We start from the raw sequence: 25,050 nt of genomic DNA, 5'->3' as shown, positions 1-25,050 counted from the left end.
GCAGATTCTTTACCACTGAGCCACCAGGAAAGCTCCGTCACCATCTTTCCCTCCATCATTTCTTGCTGGGGTCAATACTATCTGAATTGGTCTCTCCATACTCAGTCTTACCTCCAATAATCTGTTTTCCACATTGAAAAATGAGTTATCTTTTAAAATCACAATCTGATCACATCGGTCCTGTACTTAAAACACGTTAATGACATCCTATTTTCTCTGGACAAAGATCTAAAGTCTCTCATAAGTCCTAAAATATCACATATAATGAGCTGCTACCTATCATCTCACTGGATCAGTTCTCCCCCTTGCCTTCTCTAGTCACACTGAGCTTCTCTCCCTGTCTTAGAATGTGTCCTAACTTCTTCTTCCATAGGGCCTTTGCATATCCCTCACTGGTGACTTCTTCCACCCCACTCATTTCCCTCCATCCTCTCCCCTCCATGCCTCCACAAAGGCAAAGATCACCTCTGCTTGCTCCCCATCACCCCCAGCATCTGGCTCAGCCCTTGCCTCATAACAGATACCACACATACCTTGACAGGCCAAGCACCATCTTTAGCTAAATAAAGGTACTCTTACCTAAATAAAAGTACCCTTAGGGCTTCCCTCATCACTCAGTTGGTAAAGAATCTGCCTGCAATGCAGGAGACCCCGGTTTGATTCCTGGGTCGGGAAGATCTGCTGGAGAAGAGATAGGCTATCCACTCCAGTATTCTTGGGCTTCCCTTGTGGCTCAGCTGGTAAAGAATCTGCCTGTAATGTGGGCAACCTGGGTTCGATCCATGGGTTGGGAAGATCTCCTGGAGAAGGGAAAGGCTACCCACTCCAGTATTCTGGCCTGGAGAATTCCATGGACTCCACAGTCCATGGGGTCGCAAAGAGTCGGACACGACTGAACGACTTTCGCTACCTAAATAAAGGCACCCTTATCTAAATAATTGTGCCTTTACCTTGAGTGGTACCACTCTTCTCAGAAGAGAAGTATCTTTATCTGCTCTGGGGTAGTTTGGGGTAGAGGAAGGGATATTTGCTTTCAGAAAATAAGTGGTATGGCATTATCAATTAGTTTGAATTAAAAGTACCTATTTTCTCAAGAGTTAATTAGCCATGGATAAAGTACTAGAGGAAAATGTATTTATAATAGCTTACTTTATACTCAGCACAGAGGAGAAAGACCAGATAATACTAAGAGGAAATAACATAATGGATCATTTGGAGTACACAAAGCTCTGGACATATATTATCTCATGTAATTCCTCAGAATTCCCATGAACTAGATTCTGTGATTGCTTCCATATTCCAGATGCAACAAAGGCACAGAGAGTTTAGATAACTTTTCTATGGAATGGAGTAATGTAATAAAATGTAGTGTAATATAGTGGGTGCAGAAATGCCCCCTCCCCCACAGAGAAGTCTCCCAGGGTGAGAAGAAACTCATATTAAACTTTCATTTCACATTTCCTGAGTTTTCCCTCTTAATTGCATGGGGCTTCAGATCTACGCAAGAACTACCAAAGACAATTCCTTAACCTGACTTAGAATGATAGTCTTCTTTCAAAGTGCTTCAGACCCTTTGATACCTATTTATTGCTTGCAGATTCAATGAAAATTTCCATCTGAATCTAACTATATCATAATTTTAAAACTGTGATCCGTGACCACAATGAAACTACTTCAATCACTCTTGGTAATGCTGATGCATGAACAGTGTGCTCAGAGTGTTTACTTCTTTCTCTGTCTTCATTCAGGTGGTTAAAGGGTTTGGAAGACGACAAGCAGGAGACAGACGTGCACTACAACTCCCTGACCGGAGAGGGGAACTTCAACTGGCGCTTTCTATTTCCGTTTCAGTATCTCCCAGCAGAGAAGCAAATGGTCATTTCCAAGAGGGAGCATATATTTTCATTAGAGAAGACGGAGTGTAAGACGCCAGCTGTGTTGGTGCTCCAGGTTTGGGATTTTGAAAGGCTGTCCTCAGATGATTTTCTGGGTAAGGTGGAGGCTTTATCAAAGTCATATTAATGTTGAGGGTTTTATCCCAGCTTCTGGAGAGCTTAGTCTGAGTTTGCTCCACAAATAATCATTTTGATGCTGTTTAATAATTTTGATAGCAAAATATTGGAACATTCCAAATAGCCCTTAATATAAGGTAATTGACTCTATGGTAGAAGATACATATTCAAGTAACCTTAAATTGATCTTTGCTCCAATGCCAAGAAGCTGTTAAATTTTGAGCTAATTATTGGTCTCCTCCATACCTCAGTTTTCCTCAGTTGTAAAATGGGAATAATAATATTATGTACTTCAGAGGGTATTGGGAGCTATATATTTGATAATCTAATTTAAAAATGAAGTACAGTGTTTCATACACAGTAGTGCTCAATAAGTAATAACCCTGAAGCCCTTAAAAAATTAGAATATTTAACTAGTTGGATAGTTAGGCAAGGTGAATTAAAAGAAAAAAGTATGTTAAAAAAAAATCCTTTTGTGGCAAAAAGTATGTTTATTTGCATAGCAGAAAGAGATAGTCAGAGACAGCCAAAGAGACAGAAAGACTGACATGAGGATATGAACTGAGTAGGGCAGTGGTTAACTTTTGGGAGGTAGGATTATGAAAATTATTTTTTTTGCTCATGTACACATTCTAAGTGTCCACAGTTAACAAGTATTACTTTTGCAATAGGAAAGATTATTAAAGAGAGAGAAATATAATGTCATCTCATGGCATTCTCTTATTATGACTTATATTTATTTGTTGAAAACTAGTGAATGTAACCAAATAGAAGCAGACTTACAGAGAACAAACTAGTGGTTACCGATGGGGAGAGAGAAGGGAGGAGGGGCAACCCAGGGGTGGGGGTGTGGGAGGTACAAACCATTGAGTGTGAGATAGGCTCCAGGATGGATTATACAACATAGGGAAGTAGGGTAAATATTTTATAACAACTGTGAGTGGAAACTAAAAGATTCCCCTTAAAGATTGTATATAAATTTTCTTAAAAGAGAAAATTCATTGTTGAGAACCCACGAAGGTACTGGAAGAGTTGCTACCAGGACAGTAAGATTTAGTCCCCAACCTGGAGGAGTTTAATGGACTCAGAGAGGGAGGGGTGGTCAGGGGAGGAGGTTCTTCTGGCTGATCAGTGCTAAGGCAGGGAAAAGCTCAGAGGATAGACACAGAATCTAGATCATACTCGGGGAACAGAGAAGAGGCCCAGCAGATGACATCAGAAACTGAAGCTTGAAAGTTACATACGGTAGCTCTGCCCTGGTCGTCTACCTGCTGCCACATTACTTTCTTTTATTTAATACTTTTTTTTTTTTAATGTGGACCATTTCTTAAAGTCCTTAAGAATTTGCTATGATATTGCTTCTGTTTTATGTTTTGACTTTTGGGCTGCGAGGCATGTAGGATCTTAAGCTCCCTGACCAGGGACTGAACCCACACCCTCTGCACTGGAAGACAAAGTCCCAACCACTGGACTGCCAGGGAAGTCCTGGTGCACTGCCACATTATTAATGCTTTAAATGCAACAAACACGTCTTGGCCATATTTGTGTCCTGGATACCTAGCACAAGCTACTGATCCCTTGTGGTCCTGATTGAATGACCAGTGAGAGGATAGATGAATGGGTGGGTGAATGAGGATAATGACGGATTTTAAAGCCCTTCCCTAACCTGTTAAGGACATCTCTTCACAGGCTCCCTGGAGATGAACCTCAATAGTTTCCCCCGAGCAGCGAAGTCTGCCAAAGCCTGTGATCTCACCAAATTTGAAAATGCAAGTGAGGAGAGCAAGATTTCCATATTCCAGCAAAAGCGTGTGCGGGGCTGGTGGCCTTTTGCTAAAAGCAAAGAACTCACAGTAAGTGAGAGCCGTAGAAGATGGGGTGGGGCAGGCAGAGGACCCATGCTCTTTAAATGAGTCATTTTGTAAACTTCAAGAAAAATGACTTGAAATGACAGAGAGCCCTTTAGGGCAAAGGTTCTTCTGAGAAGAAAGAATTCTGAAAAAATTTATAAATGCATTAAGCCCTCTGTATTTCAGCATGCTTGATTTAATAGCAATCTATGTCAGGGTGGGTTTCCATCCTCTTGGCTTGAACATATGCCTCTGGCATTAATTTTTTTCAACATCTCTTGAAATTATGCATACATTCCTGATGAATGTGCAATTTTAATGCCAATGCTTCATCCCTTCACCTTCAAACGAAAAACTCAATTTAAAAAGTGATCCATCCTTTTAAAACTTGCTCCAGAGGATGTTGGCAGAAAGGAGAGCAATTCACCTCTTTCCCAACTTGCCAACTTGCTCCATCCTGCATGGCACATACTATAGGAGTTCAGACATTTCACGAGTAGTGGGAAGAAAGTTTCTCTTACCCTTTCTTTGAGCCCCCTCATCACTCCTGTGTAAGGGAGGACGGAGGACTCCAGTGCTGAGTGAAGTTGAGAAAAGGGACCAGGACCACGTGGATGGTCCCCTTTTGCTTCTGTCCTTGTCTTGTGGGGAATGTGTTCTCCCTTCTGCTCCTAGTGCCCAGAAGTCAAAACAACCCAAGTCAGGACCTTTCAGGTCGCAGGTCTGGGTAGAGATCGAGTTCTCTGTCTCTCTCTGTTCTACGGACTCAGGGGGGGCAAGACAAGGGTTTTTTTGAGCCTAACTGGGTAAATGGCAGCTCCTGACCTGACTCCATGGGGTCTAGTTCTAGTTTGTTTTCTTGGAGGCTTTCTCTTCCCTCCATTCTCACCTCAGTCCCCTCTGTGAGATGGGACTGAAAGAATGAGAATTCAAGCAGGCTCCTTCTTTCCTGTCCCCTCAAGTATGCACTGAGGTTTTACTATATGGCAACCTCTGCACTCCATTCCAAGCTTTATGGCTTAGCACATAATAGATGCTCAGTTAGTGAACTGATTGATGAATGGATGAGTTCAGAAATGAAGGTTCATAGCAATGTTATTCATAATACCCCAAATTAGAGCCATCCAAATGTCTATCAACTAATGAGTGGATAAACAAATTTGATGTGTTAATAAAAATTTCAGAGACACAGACCTGATTGAAGTAAAGAGGCATTTATTTGAGGTTTGTTAGGACTACAGCCAGAGAGAGGCAGATTCAAGAAGCACTTGAGTTGTGTTCTGTTCCACTACAAAATGAGGGAGCCTGGTAAAGGCAACACCACAAAATTAAGCAGATTTTTTTGGTTACCAATCAGAAACCCAGCTGGCAAGAAGGGTGCTTTTTAAGCAAGGATTGTTTGGGGTTTGAAATGATTACATTGTTGTAAAAGGAGGGGGAATCTTTGAAACTGCAAGGTTGCAGGGAGCAGCTGATGGCAGATACTGTTTTGAAGATAGCTACTGGTAGGCTGCAGTCCATGGGGTCGCTAAGAGCGGACACAACTGAGCGACTTCCCTTTCACTTTTCACTTTTCACTTTCATGCATTGGAGAAGGAAATGACAACCCACTGCAGTGTTCTTGCCTGGAGAATTCCAGGGACGGGGGAGCCTGGTGGGCTGCCATCTGTGGTGTTGCACAGAGTCGGACACGACTGAAGCGACTTAGTGACTTAGCAGTGGTGTCTAAAGGAGATCAGTTCTGGGTGTTCATTGGAAGGACTGATGCTAAAGCTGAAACTCTAATACTTTGGCCACCTCATTCGAATAGTTGATTCATTGGAAAAGACTCTTGATGCTGAGAGGGACTGGAGGCAGGAGGAGAAGGGGACGACAGAGGATGAGATGGCTGGATGGCATCACCGACTCAATGGACATGAGTTTGAGTGAACTCCGGGAGTTGGTGATGGACAGGGAGGCCTGGCGTGCTGCAATTCATGGAGTCGCAAAGAGTCGTACACGACTGAGTGACTGAACTGAACTGAACTGAACTGAGTGGTGTCTTAGAATTTGATACAGTTCAGAAGGTTGAAGTTCTCAATGATTCAGGAACTTACATCCATGAAACCACCTGGCTCCATTTTGGATGCCTGAACCATAGTTACTCCATTTTGAGTTTTAAGTGGCTTTAAATATGTCACCATCAGGTATATCCATATAATGGAATAAAATTTAACCACAAAAACGTATAAAGTGTTGATACATGCTCCAACAGTAGACTGCTAGCTACCTCTCCAGCAGAAGCAGGATTAACAAAGAATTGCAGTTCAAGGTCTGCAACCATGGCTAGCCATGTGCAAGTCCCCAGAAAAAAAATGGACAGAACTGTTTTATGGAGGGAAAAAGGCAGCTGGGAGTGCTACAGTTAACAAAGAATCCACGGCTTTCTGTTGGCTGAGTTGTGACTGTCTCTCATTGGACGAGCTGTGGCCAGGCGAGAAGAGGAAGTCTTCTTCCTGTTAGGCTCTGCTGTCTGCATAGGGCATGAGAGCCCCCTTTTCTGATCTCTCCACTCTATTTTAATTGAGATTTCTGTCTACTCATTTTTAGAGTTTCCATGCCTGTAAAATGAGTAGTTTAGACTGGATGCCTCCAAGATGTGTTTCTAGCAAAGACATTCTCTATTTCCAACTCTGCGTGAACTCCCCTCCTGTGCCTTGAAGCCAGCAGTCAGAACATCACCGTCCTCTTATTCCAATTACCAGCAGCCAGGAGGGGTTTGTTTATGGGCTCTGCCACCTGCCAGGCTTATTTTTAAAGCCACTTATCTGTACACCCAAGTGGTGTAATTGAGAGACTTGGATCACACAGCTCCTAGTGTGGAATATGGACAGTGAGTGAAAAACAGCTCCAAATGGAATTGCAAAAGCACAGGCATCCTTTGGTGAAGGAACAGGAATATGTATAGAACATGTTTTTCACTAAACACATTGCATTATGCATCTAATTATCCTGCTAAAAGCAACCTTCAAAGAAATCACTCTTTTAGGAGATGAAGATCAGGAAGTTTCTTTTATAGGTTAATCTTGTGAGTCTACAGGTAGGTAGCCCAGGTAAGTCCCAAGAGCATAATAACTAAAATTAAAAGAGATGTTTCTTTGCTCTCAGTTTAGTATGAAAAAACAGTTGTCAGCATTTACTACGGCTCTATACTCATATGCTAGGCACTAAAGACTCAGCAATCAATAAGACACATTCCTGCCATCCAGAAATTCACAGTTTATCTGAGGAGACCTGTAGACAGACAACCTATCTGAAGAATACATGGCAAATTCAGATTCTACAGGAGCAGAGAGGGGAGATATTTTTCACCTGAAGATCGTTTTTAAGACAAACTATATTATATGCATTTATAGAAAATTCAAAAGACACCAAAATGCAGAAAGGAAGAAATAGTGCCCATATGCACATTGCTCAAAAAAACAATTGCTAATACATATTGTTATTCCCGATATATATAGATTTTGGTTAATTTTATATAGTCTTGATCATTCTATGTTAAAAATAATGCCTTGTTCATTTTGTTTTATTCAGTGTTATAATAAGCATTCCTCTACATAGTATTATGAATATGATTAACTCTTTATATTCTCAAAATAGAAATGCCACAGTTAAATCATGTGTTTTTCCTCAACATATGTTCATTTAAAAAAATTTAAGCATGCAGAAAAGTTGACCAGGACAAGGATCAGCCACATACTCACCATCTAGATTCACCATTTGTTGATATTTTACCATAATTATTTTGCCTATATATGTGAATATATATATGTGTGCATATATATATATGTATAGGTATAGATACACACACACATACATTGGCTGAACCACTTAGGAGTAAGTTGTAGACATTCTAACACTTTACCCCTAAATAATTCCACGTGCATCTCCTGAGAATATGGACATCCTCTTACATAACTATAATGCCATCATCACGTATAAATTAATAATATTGCCTAATATAACTTGATATCCATATCATATTCATTTCTCCTTCTGTAGAAAGGATACCCTATTGTCCTCAAATATATATATTTTTCTCAAATGTATTTTATAGCTGTTTTTTTAAAACTAAGATTCAGTCATAGTTGATATGTTGCTATTACTCATCTTTTTGATCTATTTTATTTTCAAATAGGCCCCCAGCCATTTTTATCTATCATCTATCTATCTATCTGGCTATCTATCTATCTATCCATCCATATATTATCTAATTATATCATTGTTTTTCATTTATTAGTTGGCATTTATGTGTTAAGAAGAGCTTTCTCTCATCAAATGGATATATATTATAGTCACCATATCCCCTAAAAAAATCAGATAAATGTTTAATTCTCTCCATTCACTACCAAGTTTTTGAATCAAGAATTAGTGTAAGATTCATACTTAGTGGTGGTAAATGAGATTTTTTTCTCTTGCTTTTTTTTGTATCATCATTGACTCGTGAATTTAAAAATATTTTTCTAACTCAGTAGCAAACAAGATTCCTAGCATCCTGACACTTGTTTCTAAATACCAGTTCCTACTAAAAGAATCCATATATTTTTGGGGAAATGGCTGACTCCAGGTCAGGGGCAGATAAATGCAATGTAAACTTGAGACATCTCATTATAACAAACAGGACAATTTGAATATCCAAAAGAATAATGACTATGTGTTTTGTGCTAAAGCTTTTTCTGAGTTTTGAATTATTTCCTTAAATTAGCTATTGAGAAATGGAGTTCGAGGTCCAGAGTATGATCGTGTACTGTAATGCACACAGTCACACACACGTGCATGTGTGTGCATGTACATAGATATGTGTATGTGGGCCTCCCTTGTGCCTCAGCTGGTAAAGAATCCGCCTGTAATGCAGGAGACCTGGGTTCGATCCCTGGGTTGGGAAGATCCCCTGGAGAAGGGAAAGGCTACCCACTCTAGTATTCTGTCCTGGAGAATTCCATGGACTGTGTAGTCCATGGGGTCACAAAGAGTCGGACACGACTGAGCAATGTTCACTTTCATGTGTATATGTATGTGTATATGTGTATTCCTCTTCCTAAAGGATTTAACCAGCATACATTCCCACCATTAATGTATGAGAATGCCTCATCTCATACAAGGGAGAGTTGTGTTTAGAAAGCAGTCATTATTGCTGAAGCAGCATATCCAGCCTCAACAGAATCACTTCTCGGCCCCCCGCAGCTTCCACCCTCTGGGCTCAGTGAAGTGTGAAGCCGGTAAGCGATGGCCGTGACACCACAGATCTAATCTTGTCAGGACCTTTCCTTATCATTTCTTCCATCCATAGATGTCATTAGGGTAACATATAGTCTCTCAAAGTGTCCACTTTTTCCAGCTCTGATTTAAAATTACATTGGGAGGATATTATTAGCTTAAGACCTCTCCTTGGTGCTTAGTTGAATACTGATGATTGAAATCGGATATGGCCTCTATGTGGAGAGATATGGAATGAGGAGCAGTGTTTATCAGACTGCGTCAGTAAACACCTTCCCCCTGCTGCCTTTGTGATGCCAGATAAACGCTTCATGCCCACTCAGGCAGGGCAGTGAAGCGGGGTCGAGGCTCTTCAAAATATTTGCTGATGACTCCTATGCTTTGAGCAGAACTCATTTCATATCCTCTCCTCCTTTTTTTTTTTTTTCCTTTAAATTTTTTCTGTGAGAATATGGGTCCTTGGGACTTCTTTGAGAGTTTTTTGAATAAGCAGAATATATTTCTCATTAAATTATGCATTTCTGTCCATGAAGTACTGTTGAAAGTAAGAACTATGATTTTTTAAAAGTTTGACATTCACCAAGCACTGGGGTGAGCACTGTATAAGTGTTATTTATTTTTCAAAGCAACTTTATGGGATACATGCTATTAACATCCCCAGATAAGCGAGACTCAGAACAGGCAGGTAACTCACCCAAGGTCACACAGCTAGTAAGTGGTCGAATCTGATTTCAGATATAAATTTGTCTGCACCAAATCCTACTCATTCAATTCCTGTGTTGTGTTATGCTATGCCTTGCTCTACTATTCCCTGTTACTGAAGGCCAGCCGTTAGATGGAAGTCAAAAACATGTTTTTCTTTTCTTTTTAAAGCCAATTTTATTAATACACAATATATTTACATACAGAAAAGAGTAATACACATTCTAGAAAAGTGTACCAACCATGAATTTTCACACACTGAACACTACCATTGGTACCTAAAGAAGCAGAATCTCTCCAGTGACCCAGACTGCTCATGCCGCTGTCCTGACTGCTATCCTGACCTCTAACCTCATTAATTGATCTGTTGCCTTTTTTAGCTAAATGAAATCACACATAGTGTATTATTTTGTATCTGGCCTCATCTGTGCAACATCAAAAATATATTCCAATGCTGGGGAATGGCAGTGATTGTGAGATTCTTCTTGAACATTTCAGAAAAGGCATATTGATTGATTGTTAAATAAATAGGCTGGTTCACTCCTTCCACAGAATGAAACCACTTAGATACATAAAATAGCAGAAGATGTTGTTTAGTTACTCAGTCATGTCCAACTCTTTGCAACCCATGGACTGCAGCACACCAGGCTTCCCTATTCATCACTGTCTCCTGGAGTTTGCTCAAACTCATGTCCATTGAGTCAATGATGCCATCCAACCATCTCACCCCCTTCTTTTGCCTTCAGTCTTCCCCAGCATCAGTATCTTTTCCAATGAGTCAGCTCTTCACATCAGGTGACCAAAGTATTGGAGCTTTAGCATCAGTTCTTCCCATGAATATTCATGGTTTCTTTCCTTTAGGATTGACTCGTTTGAGTTCCTTGCTGTCCAAGGGACTCTCAAGAGTCTTCTCCAGTGCCACAGTTCGAAAGCACCAATTCTTTGGTGCTCCGCCTTCTTTATGGCCCAACTTTCACATCTATACATGACTACTAGAAAAATCACAGCACTGACTATATGCACCTTTGTTGGCAAAGTGACGTCTCTGCTTTTTAATACTCTAGGTTTGTCATAGCTTTTCTTCCAAAATAGCAGAGGATGGGGTTTGGTGTCAGAGGACCTGGGTACAAATCCTAGTTTTGTGGCATAAGTTAGCAAACATCATCAAGCCGTCATTTCCTGGGCTGTAAACTGGGAATAAAAATGTCATCTATTTTGCCAAGTTCTCAAGTGGTTTAAATGGAATAATATACCACCATGCAAGTTATATAGCACTCTAGCTAAGCTTATTGTTAAGCAATGAAGAAAAAAATGGCACCTATGATCCCTTCACTCTCATACTCACTTGTTCTCCGTTGGATTTTGTCCTCTCTTCCAAACATTCTGGAGCCCAGCACTTGGTTAATGACTCTTAAACTCTGTCAAGTATAGAGGAGTTGAATGAGGCTCCTAGCATATAAGTGTTGCACCAGTGGAGCCCAGATCATTGCTGGAAAACCTCTGGAAATCAGCCGAGGGTCTTATCTTGCAGATTGGAAGCCCTCTCTGCCATGCATTGGGAGCTGGCTTCTTGGGTTTATTCCAGCCATGAAATCTTACATGGTTATCCTAAGCTCTAACTCTGCCTTTCATGAAACCTAGCAGTTAGAGCCAAGTTGCTTTAAAGAGCCTCTGGCCATTTGATAGATGAGGAAACTAAGGTCCAAGAAGACAAATGCCTTTAGGTGGCAATGATGAAGACAATCATAGAATCATCTCATGTTAGAGCTGGGAAGGGTTCCATAACAATTTTAGTCCAATTATCTGGCAGTTGGAAGGCAGCCTGCTATAAAGGAAAGAGCATGAACTTCGGAATCATACAGAGCTTGGTTCAAATACCAGTTGGTTAGCTAATTGCCTATGGGACCTTGGGAAAGTTATTTGACTTTTATGGCTTTATTTCTCTATCAATATAAAGGAGACCTACTTTGCTAGTCACTATGATAGATAGATTATAGACAAAAAAAAAAAAAACAAATCTGGGACGAAACAAGCATTCAATAAAGCATTGCAATTACAGTTAGAGTTATACTACTATTATTGTACTGTTGATAGATGTGTAGAGGAGTGACAAGAATGGATAAAAGCTTTATATTCTTTCTTTCCAAGCATTTCCTCAGTCCCTTTATGTGCAAGGCATTGCTGATGGAGCCAAAGTTTCTCAATAAGAATGAGTATATATACACATATTTTTAAGAAATATTTCTGGGTCATATGAATTTAATCCCTTCTGAGTTGGGTCACAGTACTAGTCTAAAGAATGGATGAGATTACCTAGATTTGAACTCATGACTTCACTTGTAATAAAAAGCCCACTGTGCTTCTTTACTAATTCAGACAGCCATGACACTACCTCTCTGAGCCTGCTCCAAAAAAGTGAAAAAAAAAAAAACAAAAAAGTGAAAGTGGAAGTCACTCAGTGGTGTCTGACTCTTTGTGACCCCATGGACTATACAGTCCATGGAATTCTCCAGGCCAGAATACTGGAGTGGGTAGCCTTTCTCTTCTCCAGGGGCTCTTCCCAACCCAGGGATTCAAACTCACCCCAAATACTCTACTTCTCTCTAATTTCTCCCATGATTACATTTTTGTGGCTGCCAGCAACTAAATCTGTTTGTTAAGAAGCCCTGGCTTGGGCTTCCCTGGTGGCTTGATGGTAAAGAATCCACCTGCCAAAGTAGGAGACACAGGTTTGATCGCAGATCTGGGCTGAGCCCACGTGCTGTGGAGCAACTAAGCCCATGGGTCACAGTTGGCGAGCCTGCGCTCTAGAGCCCATGTACCACACCTTCTGAAGCCCATGCGAGCTAGAGCCGGGCTCCACAACAAGAGAAGCCACTGCAGTGAGACCCCTGCCTACCACAACTGAAGAGTGGCAGTGAGCCCCGCTCACCGCAGCTGGAGAAAAAGCCTGTGCAGCAATGAAGACCCAGCACAGACAATAAAATAAATAAATAAAAATGAAATTATATATATATATATGTATATGAGGAAACCCTGGCTTTTTCAGAAAGAATAAATAAGTTAACGCTAGATCATCGGTTCATTAGAATCTTAGACCTTTTTCCTGGGTAGGAAATCAACCTCAGAAGTCAGGTAATGCCCCATTCACACGGGATTCAGAAAGGCAAACTTAACAGCAAACGTCGGTGCTAAAATTCCTTGATGTTGCTCCAGTCTCCTGCCACTTCTGTGTCCCTCCTATCATCTTGAATCTTCTAATTTTGTTTTTTTGGCCACACCACACAATATGTGGGGCTTTAATTCCCTGGCCAGGGATTAAACCTGTGTCCCCTGCATTGAAAGCATGGAGTCTTAACCACTGGACCACAAGGAAAGTCCCTCACCTTGAATCTTGATCCACAAAACCAAAGGAGCAGGAAAGAGGGTCTCCTCTACCAAAAACAGAAGCTCTAGTAGATCAAGGATCCTATTTTTCTTAATCATTAAGTCCCCAGGGCCTAGAACAGTGCCTGGTATACAGAGAGCCTCCAAAAGTAGTGAATGAACAAGAAAGAATGACTCTCACCTTTTACAGAAGTCCTGTCTCATCCTTTGATAACCCAAGACGTACATCCCTGCCAATAACTTTGGCACGGTGCTCTGAAGAAGCATATGATTCACAATTTTCAAACCAAAGAGACTGTTCCTCACTGAAGGGAGAGAAGGGAAGAGAGTGCTAGAATAAAAGGATAATTCTAAAATACTTAGAGGGCACAACAAAAGCAAGGATGACAGAGAAGCCATTTGGCAAATGTAGGTCCATACACACCCAGCTCTGCTTGAGAGTCATTGTCAGAGAAGAAAGATGGTAGCAGATTCAAAAGGGTTTGCTACTCAAGTAATTAGTCCCCTTTTCTGTTTTCTATAATTCATATTACTTCTGCAGATATTAAATGATTACAAGTGAAATAGTCCTTCCTCTTGAGAGCCATCAACAGAGAAGAAAGATGGTAGTACATTCGAAAGGGTTTGCTGCTCAAGTAATTAGTCTCCTTTTCTATTTTCTATAATTCATATTGCTTCTACAGATACTAAATGATTACAAATGAAATTTGTGTGTCTATGTGTACATATGGGACCCCCTCGCCTCACAAAACTCGAGTAACATTATTTCAGGACTTTTATTGTCCATCGTAAAAATGGCTTCTCTCGGGACCAAAAAAATAATATTTCCTCGATAATAAAGCAGCCGAAATCCTTCCTGGTGTTCTCCCACATGACAACACTTCTTCTAGAAAGTTGGCCTTGCCTCCCCACCCCCCACCCCGCAGTTCTTTGCGACTGGAAACAGAGTTGTGTCTCTGTGCAGGGCAAGGTTGAAGCCGAGTTCCACCTCGTGACGGCAGAGGAAGCCGAGAAAAATCCTGTTGGAAAAGCCCGAAAGGAGCCCGAGCCCCTGGACAAGCCCAAGTGAGTGAAGTCACGGGGGTGAGGGGATCAGACATGGGAAAGGCCCTCTGTGGTCCCCATATCAGAGGATGCAAGCATTCCTCCAAAACATCCCTCTGGGAAAAGGGAGAAGTGAGGAGGAGTCAATGGGTACTATCCAGTTCATGTAGTTTTTGGTTCTTTGTGTTTGTTTGTGCTTAGTCACTCAGTTGTGTCAAACTCTTTGCAACCCCGTGGACTGTAGCCCGCCAGGCTCCTCTGTCCGTGGGATTCTCCAGGCAAGAATACTAGAGTGGGTTACCATTTTCCTCTTCCAGGAGATCTTCCCAACTCAGGTCTCCCGTGTCTCCTGCATTGCAGGCTGATTATTTATTGGCATGGTTCTATAATTGAAAAATATTCCAAAAATCTTACACAGTATCCAGCAAATGAAAAGGACACTTTTTCATAATACTACCAAATAAGCAATTCCAGAATAATTTCATATATTTTTTCAATAATTTTGTATGGGAATGTGAGTTTCACAAGAATTCTTTTCCTTGTCTTTCTCTAATCATGCATACAAAATTATCTTCATATTTCACTTATCCTTGGCTGAAAAAATTTACCTTGTTGCCATAATTGTCAGAGGAGTTTTTTTAGTGGCTGTGGAATTGTTCACAGACTCGATACCCATATTTAAGTTGGTTGCCATCCCATAGTTGGATGTTTGGTTTACTTCTACCTTTTTCCATTATTATAATATGATAAAATGTTTCCCCTTTATAAATTATCACTTAAAATAAATTTCCAGAAGTAGAATTACTAGCAGCAAGGGTTACCATATTCAATTTAAATCACGGTTATATATCAATTAAAAAGTAAACATACAGGGCTTCCCTGGTGGTCCAGTGGTTAAGGCTTCACCTTCCAATGTTGAGGGTGTGAGTTTAATCCCTGGTTGGGGAGCTAAGACCCCACATGGCTTGTGGTAAAAGAATCAGAACATAAAACAAAAGCAATATTGAAACAAAGTCAATAAAGACTTTTTAAATGGTCCAAATCAGAAAAACTAAAAAAAAAAAGTTTAAAAAGTAAACATATGTATCAATAGATATGAAATATGTACACAAAATACTCTCTCAAATTGCAGCTATCTTGTTCCTCCCTGGACCCAAGTGTCTCCTGATGAGTAGGTGTTCCTTTCTTTGCACCTATATTTAATCTGTCATAGTGTTGGGAACATAATGGTTGGAAGCACTGTGAAGAACACCAGAGAAATATACTATATAAACTCTGCCTTCCAGAAGCCTTCAGTCTGTTTAGGGAGAGCACACAGATTCATAAAATAGTTATCAGTGTGGAAAACACATGTTAGGTTCAAAAAGGGGGTAGGTCAAGCAATGAGTGAGGCAGGAATTCAGAACCAGAGGAATTATTGTGGACTGGGGTAGTCAGGGAGAGCTTCATGGAAGAGGTGAGGCTTGAACTGGTCAGGGCAGGACAGACAGAGGGCTCTCAGTTCTCTGGCTAGGTCCTAACTAAGCTCTTGCCCTCCTCAGGACCACTCTAAAATGATGAGGAATCATTATCACATAAAGTTAGCGCACTCCTGCTGGAAGACAGCATGGTCTTCTCCCATTTTCAGGCCTCTCGTTGTGGGTCCTTGCAAAACTGAGAGTCAGAAATCCTTTCTGAGATCTTGAGATTCGTATGTGTTCACAACCTGGCGCCTTCCCTGACCTTCTCTTGCTTCCTTCTCAGCCGCCCGAACACCTCCTTCTCTTGGCTCGTGAGCCCCTTCAAGTGCCTGTACCACCTCATCTGGAGGAATTACAAGAAGTACATCATCATCGGTTTCATTCTGATCATCCTCATCATTTTCCTGGTCCTCTTCATCTATACCTTGCCGGGAGCCATCAGCCAAAGGATTGTTGGGGGCTCGTAGAGGGTCATGGAGAATCCAGACCTTCCCTTTCTGCCGATCCCCTCTTCTTCCTCCTCTGTAAATAGATAGGAATGTGTGTTCTGTGCAGGCACCATACTGGGTGCTAAGGGGGTAAACCCAAAGACCTAAGAGCCACTCCCTATAACTAAGGACACCTCAGCTCTTCTTGGAGGAAATGGGAGAGGAACAGTCCCTCCCTGCTCCAACCCCTGCTACCCCTTTTTCCAACTGAAAAGCCTTAAGTCATGGTTTTGCCCATGAGCAGCATGAAATAATGGTTCCTTTACCCTATAGTAATCACTGGTAACCTCAAATTGACTTAGGTGAATATTCCATAATTGGTTTTATTCTGAGAAATTAAATTCTAGATTTTTTTTTTTTTTACTGCAAATTAAACTAAAAGCATTTTAGCAAATTACTGGAGGCTCAACCTGTCCCATATATCTTAACCTTGTTTTAATCCTTACAATTTACAGGACACATTCACTTATTCAGGCTGAGAAGCTGGCTTGGAATAAACTTTACATACACCACTTAAAATATTTACTTCATCATTGAAAGTCCCATCTAAAAAGGAGATGTTGCTGGTTTTCCATTAAATGCTTGTAGAAAATGCTCAGTAGTAGTAGTGAGTTCTGGAGAAATCCGTTTGTATTTATGCTAAATACAAATCCATTTGTATTTATGCATATTTATTTAGCATATGGCAATTTCCAAGTGGGAAGTAAACTATGATTCTGGGTATGTGTGAATAGAATGGGGAGCTCCATGAGACCAGTAGGAATTCTCTTTAGTCAGATATATAATCCCCATCAGATATGGTGCCCCCCTAGCCCTACACCGTGATGTGAATAACCATCATCCGCATTATTCAATCTCACCACCGTATATGGTAGGTTCTGTCATGACTCTTAAGCACAGATTAGTTTCAAAAGGAGTCTTAGAAACAATACCCAATACACTTGTCAGATGGGGTTAGTTTTTCTTAAATTAATCCTTTGATCTTCAAAGTAACACTGTCTAGATCTGCCATCCCATCTAAAGCAGGGAGCAGAAGTGAAGGACTAGTGTTCTCAGGTGACATAGGAAACAAAGGAATTGGAATGTTTAGCCTTAAACACGAATAAGTACGGCAGCTGTTTCTTTCTTTCTTTCTTGAGGGGCCATTTGGCGGTATGGAGGAGGCTGGATCGGGGTTCCCCTCTCGACACCAGAAGCACGGGGGCTACCGTTTCCTTGGGATAGTCTTACACATGGCTCAGCTGGTGAAGAATCTGCCTGCAATGCAGGAGACCTGGCTTTGATCCCTGGGTTGGGAAGATCCCCTGGAGAAGGGAAAGGCTACCCACTCCAGTATTCTGGCCTGGAGAATTCCATGGACTGTGTAGTCCATGGGGTCACAAAGAGTCGGACACGACTGAGCGACTTTTACTTCACTTCACACATATGTTACTTCTGTAAAATGAAGCATGTTACTGCCACATGAGAAGTCATTTAGAATGTTCCTGATTCATCAAAGATTGAAGTATTAGTGTTGCTCCCTGAATTCTGGCCAGTCCTATTTTTCTGACGTGCTAATTAGAGCATTTAAAGCATTGACGATGTTTTCTAGTGTGATTAGTTACATAAACTATGGATCATTCTTATTGTGAGATAACAGACATCAATAATGATATAGCTCAAATTACTTGAAGGCATGGAATATATACACTGAGTATATTGTAAATTTTTTTAAAAAAACTATAGTGTGATTTAAAAGGAAAAATATGTACATATGCATAAATTAAATGTCTGGAGGAATATGCCAAAGTGTTAGTAGTGGTCATCTTTAAGTAGCAGTTGGAGAAGGCAATGGCAACCCACTCCAGTACTCTTGCCTGGAAAATCCCGTGGACGGAGGAGCCTGGTAGGCTACAGTCCATGGGGTCGTAAAGAGTTGGACACGACTGAGTGACTTCACTTTCACATTAAGTAGCAGTATTTTTTCTTTCCCTTCTTGTTTCTCTATTTTTCCTTTCCCTTCTTGTTTCTCTATTTTTCCTAAGACTTCTAAAATAAATATGCATTATTTTTCATATCAAATGTTTAATAAGCAATTATAAATTTAAAGGTTTTCATTTAAAACTATTTATTGAGTGTCCCTTACGTGCCGAGCAGTGGGATACAGCAGAGGTAAGATAAACACAGCCTCTTGTCACCATGGATTTTGCATCCAGAACCTCCTCAAGATATTGTTTATCTCTAGATTATAGTTTGTCTAAGAAGAGCACTAAGTAAGGAATGTGATGTTCATGGATGAAGTTTAGGGAGAAGCACAACACACGTTTGCGGTGATGTTGAAAAGCAAAAGAACAACTTTATTTTTAGGACAGATTTGGGAGGAAGGTATTATGCTTTCTGCTGGATTCTGGACAGTGAAATGCCAAGTCAACACTTTAAACAATACACATTGTTCAATCCACAATAAAAACGGAAAATTCTTCTAAGTTAAATACAGCTCAAATTTTCTTTGATGTCATATTGAATACTGAAAAGCAAAAGTATTTGAAACACTTTCAGATCAGATGGTGCTATAAGAAAAGTGTGAGGAGCAATGGTAAATGAGGGTAATTTTGGAATCAGCTCTGTCTGGTGTTTTACACATAGATTATCATTCACGGCCTATCTTGTGTAGAAAATAAATAAATAAAATAAAATAATGTTCTAGGCCAACTGTGCACAGCTAGCCTTAAGGGAACTACAGCTTAAGAATTTTAAAAATGTAGGACTCCCCTGGTGGGACAGTGGTCAAGAACCTGCCTGCCAACGCAGGAGACAAGGGCTTGATCCCTGGTCAGGGAAGATGCCAGACGCCCTGTAATGGGTAAAGCCCTGCACCACTTCTGAGCCCGCACCTTAGAGCCCTTGGGCCACATCTACTGAAGCCCATGAGCTTAGGGCCTGTGCTCCGCAACAAGCGAAGCCACTGCAATGAGAAGCTCATGCACCGCAATGAAGAGCAGCCCCGGATCGCCGCAACCAGAGAAAGCCACAAACAGCAGTGAAGGCCCAGCACAACCAAAAAATAAAGCAGTTTAAAAATTAAAGCAGAATACCCAGTTCCCGAGAAGCTGTCATGAGTCCCTCCTTGTGTTTTTCAATGGGATTAATTTATTTTTTTAATTTAAAAAATTTTAATTTATTTTAATTGGAGGCTAATTTACAATATTGTAAATTTTGCCATACATTGACATGAATCAGCCATGGGTGTACATGTGTTCCCCATCCTTAACCCCCATCCCACCCCTCAGGGTCGATTAATTTAAATCTATTCATTTGACTGATTAGAGTTGTTCTTACTGCTTAAATCTGGTTCAGAGTGGTTTTGCTTATGTTTTTTTAAAAAACAACATTTAAATCTTTCCCCTCAAACTAATTAAGCAAAATGGAATACCAGCAACAACATCATGAAACAACTCACGGAGTATGATATCCAATTCTCCAGTAACAGAAATGGCCTGTGCCTTTCTTGCTCTTTTCCCTCAAAAGACACATGAATGGAAACTGGAAAACTAAACTGTCTTTGTCACAGCTGGGGCCAGTTGGTGTTTATTCATTCAACAGATAACTATTGAGTTCCATCCTCATTCCAATGGCTGTGATCAACTTTGGGGACTCAAAAGTATACAATCTTCTAGATGAAGTAAATCTTTGCTCTAAAGGAGCATAGGGTTTCCTAGACAGAAGATATTAATCAAATAATTACATAAAACCAGATAAATACAGACTGATAGATTTAATAGGAGCAAAGTACTGGGATCAGAAAGAGCATCTCAACAAGGACCCATAGCCAGTCTGGCAGTCAGGAAGAAAGACGGAGAGGAAGAACACGCTAGCAGAGGAAAGTAGCATGTGCAAAGGCCCTGAGGTGGGAGGAAGCAAAAGACAGTGGGTACCAAGTGAGAAGCGGAGGGTCCTGAGATGGAGCTGAAAAGTCATGTAGGGGCCACATCCTTAAAGGCTTCAGTCTTCACTTTAAAGGCAGTGGATAGTGAGGATTTTTAAGAAGTGGAAAAGAATGACTAGATTTTTATTTCATGTGGAGAACAGATCAGAGGTCATCCTTCCCACAAGAGAGAATGGTTATTTTCACTCAGCAATTGTGGCAAAGAAGGAAAGAGAAGGGATCTGAGATGATCACTTAATGGCTCCAGGGTGGTCTAATAGGGAGTTGGGGGTCTGGTATTAACTCTGCTTAATACAGGCTGTGTGACCTAAGGCATCTTACTTCACATCTCTGATCTATACTTTCCTTGTCTGTGTTATAAGGAGGTTCACATATACGGTGATGAAAAGACCATGGCATATTTCAGTGAAAAACAGGTATTGATGGGTCTGTATCATGGAGCAAGATGGATTGAAATCAGAATCTGACTATGAAAAGCTTTGAATGACAAGCAAGAAGGTTGGACTTTTTGCAGCAGAAAGTGGGGACCCCGGGAAGAGTTTAAACAGAGAAGTGACAAGAACCAGTCAATGTATTAGAGAAGTTGCTCTCCCTGCAGTGCGTGATGGACTGATGAAGATGAGATCCAGAGGCCAGGGGACCTTTCAGGAAGCAGTAACCCAAACTCTGGGCTTTCTTGATGGCTCAGTGGGAAAGGAATTCGCCTGTGATGCAGGAGACACACACGGGTTTGACTCCTGGGTGGGGGAAGATCCCCTGGAGGAGGAAATAGCAACACACTCCAGTATTCTTGCTTGGAAAATTCCATTGACAGAGGAGGCTGGCAGACTACAGTCCATGGGGTCGCAGCAAAGAGTCAGACATGCCTGAGCACATGACACGTGACATATGACATGAGCCAAAACCCTGGTGGGAGGACCAGTGTCAAGGCCATGGCCATGGCGATGGACAGGAAGAGCCAGATTCTGGAACACTGATGAAGTTCCCCAACCACCACCCCTATCTCTGGCACCCAAGATAACTGCAAAGGAGGACAGGAAGTCTTGAATCCTGACTGCATCCTCTCTATCTTGGCAGGTCACTTGATTTCTGAGTCTCACTGAGTTCTCTCATCTGATATAAAGCAATGATTACCTACTTGGCAAGAGTTGTGAAGATCGGAGAAAAGGTATATAACATGTCTAGCACATGCCTGGCATGAAGCCAGTCCTCTAAAGATAGTAGCTAGTGTCATAAATATTATCTCTACAGGTGGAACCAGCAGGATGTGGGGTCTAACTGGACCTGGAAGTGAGGAAAGATGATCACTTATGTTTTAGAAATGTTCTGGCACATGAACTGAAAAACTTTCAACCATAATATTCCCAAGTGTATTTCTTTTGTATTGATTCTGTAATCAGTCAGTTCAGTTCAGTCGTTCAGTCGTGTCCAACTCTTTGTGACCCCATGAATCTCAGCACGCCAGGCCTCCCTGTCCATCACCAACTCCCAGAGTTCACTCAGATTCACGTCCATTGAGTCCGTGATGCCATCCAGCCATCTCATCCTCTGTCGTCCCCTTCTCCTCCTGCCCCCAATCCCTCCCAGCATCAGAGTCTTTTCCAATGAGTCAACTCTTCACATGAGGTGGCCAAAGTACTGGAGTTTCAGCTTCAGCATCATTCCCTCCAAAGAAATCCCAGGGCTGATCTCCTTCACAATGGACTGGTTGGATCTCCTTGCAGTCTAAGGGACTCTCAAGAGTCTTCTCCAACACCACCGTTCAAAAGCATCAATTCTTCGGCACTCAGCCTTCTTCACAGTCCAACTCTCACATCCATACATGACCGCAGGAAATACCATAGCCTTGACTAGACAGACCTTATCCGGCAAAGTAATGTCTCTGCTTTTGAATATGCTATCTAGGTTGGTCAGAACTTTTCTTCCAAGGAGCAAGTGTCTTTTAATTTCATGGCTGCAGTCACCATCTGCAGTGATTTTGGAGTCCCAAAAAATAAAGTCTGACACTGTTTCCACTGTCTCCCCATCTATTTCCCATGAAGTGATGGGACCAGATGCCATGATCTTTGTTCTCTGAATGTTGAGCCTTAAGCCAACTTATTCACTCTCCCTTTTCACTTTCATCAAGAGGCTTTTTAGTTCCTCTTCACTTTCTGCCATAAGGGTGGTGTCATCTGTATATCTGAGGTGATTGATATTTCTCCTGGCAATCTTGATTCCAGCTTGTACTTCTTCCAGCCCAGAGTTTCTCATGATGTACTCTGCATAGAAGTTAAATAAGCAAGATGACAATATACAGCCTGGATGTACTCATTTTCCTATTTGGAACCAGTGTGTTGTTCCATGTCCAGTTCTAACTGTTGCTTCCTGACCTGCATATAGGTTTCTCAAGAGGCAGGTCAGGTGGTCTGGTATTCCCATCTCTTTCAGAATTTCCCACAGTTTATTGTGATCCACACAGTCAAAGGCTTTGGCTTAGCCAATAAAGCAGAAATAGATGTTTTTCTGGAACTCTCTTGCTTTTTCCATGATCCAGAGGATGTTGGCAATTTGATTTCTGGTTCCTCTGCCTTTTCTAAAACCAGCTTGAACATCTGGAAGTTCACGGTTCACATATTGCTGAAGCCTGGCTTGGAGAATTTTCAGCATTACTTTACTATCATGTGAGATGAGTGTAATTGTGCAGTAGTTTGAGCATTCTTTGGCATTGCCTTTCTTTGGGATTGGAAGAAAACTGACCTTTTCCAGTCCTGTGGCCACTGCTGAGTTTTCCAAATTTGCTGGCACATTGAGTGCAGCATTTTCACAGCATCATCTTTCAGGATTTGAAATAGCTCCACTGGAATTCTATCACCTCCACTAGCTTTGTTTGTAGTGATGCTTTCTAAGGCCCACTTGACTTGTTCTAGGTGAGTGATCACACCATCATGATTATCTGGGTCGTGAAGATCTTTTTTGTATAGTTCTTTTGTGTATTCTTGCCACCTCTTAATATCTTCTGCTTCGGTTAGGTCCATACCATTTCTGTCCTTTATTGAGCCCATCTTTGCATGAAATGTTCCCTTGGTATCTCTAATTTTCTCGAAGAGATCTCTGGTCTTTCCCATTCTGTTGTTTTCCTCTATTTCTTTGCACTGATCACTGAAGAAGGCTTTCTTATCTCTTCTTGCTATTCTTTGGACGTCTGCATTCAGATGCTTATATCTTTCCTTTTCTCCTTTGCTTTTCGCTTCTCTTCTTTTCACAGCTATTTGTAAGGCCTCCTCAGACAGCCATTTTGCTTTTTTGCATTTCTTTTCCATGGGGATGGTCTTGATCCCTGTCTCTTGGACAATGTCACGAACCTCTGTCCATAGTTCATCAGGCACTCTATCTATCAGATCTAGGCCCTTAAATCTATTTCTCACTTCCACTGTATAATCATAAGGGATTTGATTTAGGTCTAGTGGTTTTCCCTACTTTCTTCAATTTAAGTCTGAATTTGGCAATAAGGAGTTCATGATCTGAACCACAGTCAGCTCCTGGTTTTGTTTTTGTTGACTGTATAGAGCTTCTCCATCTTTGGCTGCAGAGAATATAATCAATCTGATTTCGGTGTTGACTATCTGGTGATGTCCATGTGTAGAGTCTTCTCTTGTGTTGTTGGAAGAGGGTGCTTGCTATGATCAGTGCATTTTCTTGGCAAAACTCTATTAGTCTTTGCCCTGCTTCATTCCGCATTCCAAGACCAAATTTGCCTGTTACTCCAGGTGTTTCTTGACTTCTACTTTTGCATTCCAGTCCCCTATAATGAAAAGGACATCTTTTTTAGGTGTTAGTTCTAAAAGGTCTTGTAGGTCTTCATAGAACCATTCAACTTCAGCTTCTTCAGCGTTACTGGTTGGGGCATAGGCTTGGATTACCGTGATATTGAATGGTTTGCCTTGGAAACGAACAGAGATCATTCTGTAATAGATTACAACAAACCCAGTGGATTAAAACAGCACAAATTTATCATACAGTTTTGTAGGTCAGAAGTCCATCAGATTTAGTCCACTGAGCTAAATGCAAGATGTCAGCAGAGCTACCTTTCCTCCTGGAGGCCTAGGGGCTCAGTTCAGTTGCTCAGTCATGTTTGACTCTTTGTGACCCTGTGGAATGCAGCATGCCAGTCTTCCCTATCTATCACCAACTCCCGGAACTTGCTCACAATCATTTCCATTGAGTTGGTGATGCCATCCAACCATCTCATTCTCTGTCGTCCCCTTCTCCTCCTGCTTCAAACTTTCCCAACATAAGGGTCTTTTCCAATGAGTCCGTTTTTTGCATCAGGTGGCCAAAGTATTGGAGTCTGTTTCAGCATCATTCCCTCCAAAGAAATCCCAGGGCTGATCTCCTTCAGAATGGACTCGTTGGATCTCCTTGCAGTCCAAGGGACTCTCAAGAGTCTCTCACATCCATACATGACTACTGGAAAAACCATAGCTTTGACTAGATGGACCTTTGTTGGCAAAGTAATGTCTCTGCTTTTTAACATACTGTCTAGATTGGTCATAGTTTTTCTACAAAAGAAGAAAGTGTCTTTTAATTTCATGGCTGCAGTCACCATCTGCAGTTATTTTGGAGCCCCCGCCCAAATAAAATCTTTTACTGTTTCCATTGTTTCCCTATCTATTTGCCATGAAGTGATGGGACCAGATGCCATGACCCTAGCTTTCTGAATGTTGAGTTTTAAGCCAACTTTTTCACTTTCTTCTTTCACTTTCATCAAGAGGCTTTTTAGTTCTTCTTCACTTTGTCCCATAAGGATGGTATCATCTACATATCTGAGGTTATTGATATTTCTCCTGGCAATCTTGATTCCAGCTTGTGCTTCATCCAGCCCAGCATTTCACATGATGTACTCTGCTTGTAAGTTAAATAAGCAGAGTGACAATATACAGCCTT

At 41.2% G+C, this 25,050-nt stretch overlaps 1 protein-coding gene and 1 long non-coding RNA gene across 4 annotated transcripts in view; one reads left to right on the top strand and one right to left on the bottom strand.

Moving 5' to 3' along the window:
- Positions 1-16,822, top strand: part of FER1L6 (fer-1 like family member 6) — a 171,101-nt gene extending 154,279 nt beyond the window's left edge. The window contains exons 39-42 of the mRNA XM_040261856.1: positions 1,749-1,990; positions 3,702-3,865; positions 14,172-14,272; positions 15,995-16,822. Of these exons, the coding sequence (XP_040117790.1) occupies positions 1,749-1,990; positions 3,702-3,865; positions 14,172-14,272; positions 15,995-16,178 (691 nt within the window). The 3' untranslated portion in view covers positions 16,179-16,822. The remainder of the gene's footprint in view (positions 1-1,748; positions 1,991-3,701; positions 3,866-14,171; positions 14,273-15,994) is intronic.
- LOC120878931 overlaps positions 1-25,050 on the bottom strand; it is an 87,018-nt gene that overhangs the window by 13,962 nt on the left and 48,006 nt on the right. The window contains exons 2-4 of one of the 3 annotated variants that reach the window (XR_005724669.1): positions 13,389-13,512; positions 11,166-11,238; positions 10,852-11,011 (exon numbers count right to left, since the gene is read on the bottom strand). The exons of 1 other annotated variant lie outside the window; for it this stretch is intronic. This is a non-coding gene — a long non-coding RNA (uncharacterized LOC120878931). Of the gene's footprint in view, positions 1-10,851; positions 11,239-13,388; positions 13,513-25,050 lie in introns of those variants that run through there. One more of the 3 variants, XR_005724668.1, reaches the window with a different exon arrangement.

Source organism: Oryx dammah, unplaced genomic scaffold (genome assembly GCF_014754425.2).
Source record: "Oryx dammah isolate SB20612 unplaced genomic scaffold, SCBI_Odam_1.1 HiC_scaffold_19, whole genome shotgun sequence".
NCBI lineage: Eukaryota > Metazoa > Chordata > Mammalia > Artiodactyla > Bovidae > Oryx > Oryx dammah.
Note: the sequence above shows the minus strand (reverse complement) of the source record. Positions and strands in the feature narration are given on the sequence as shown.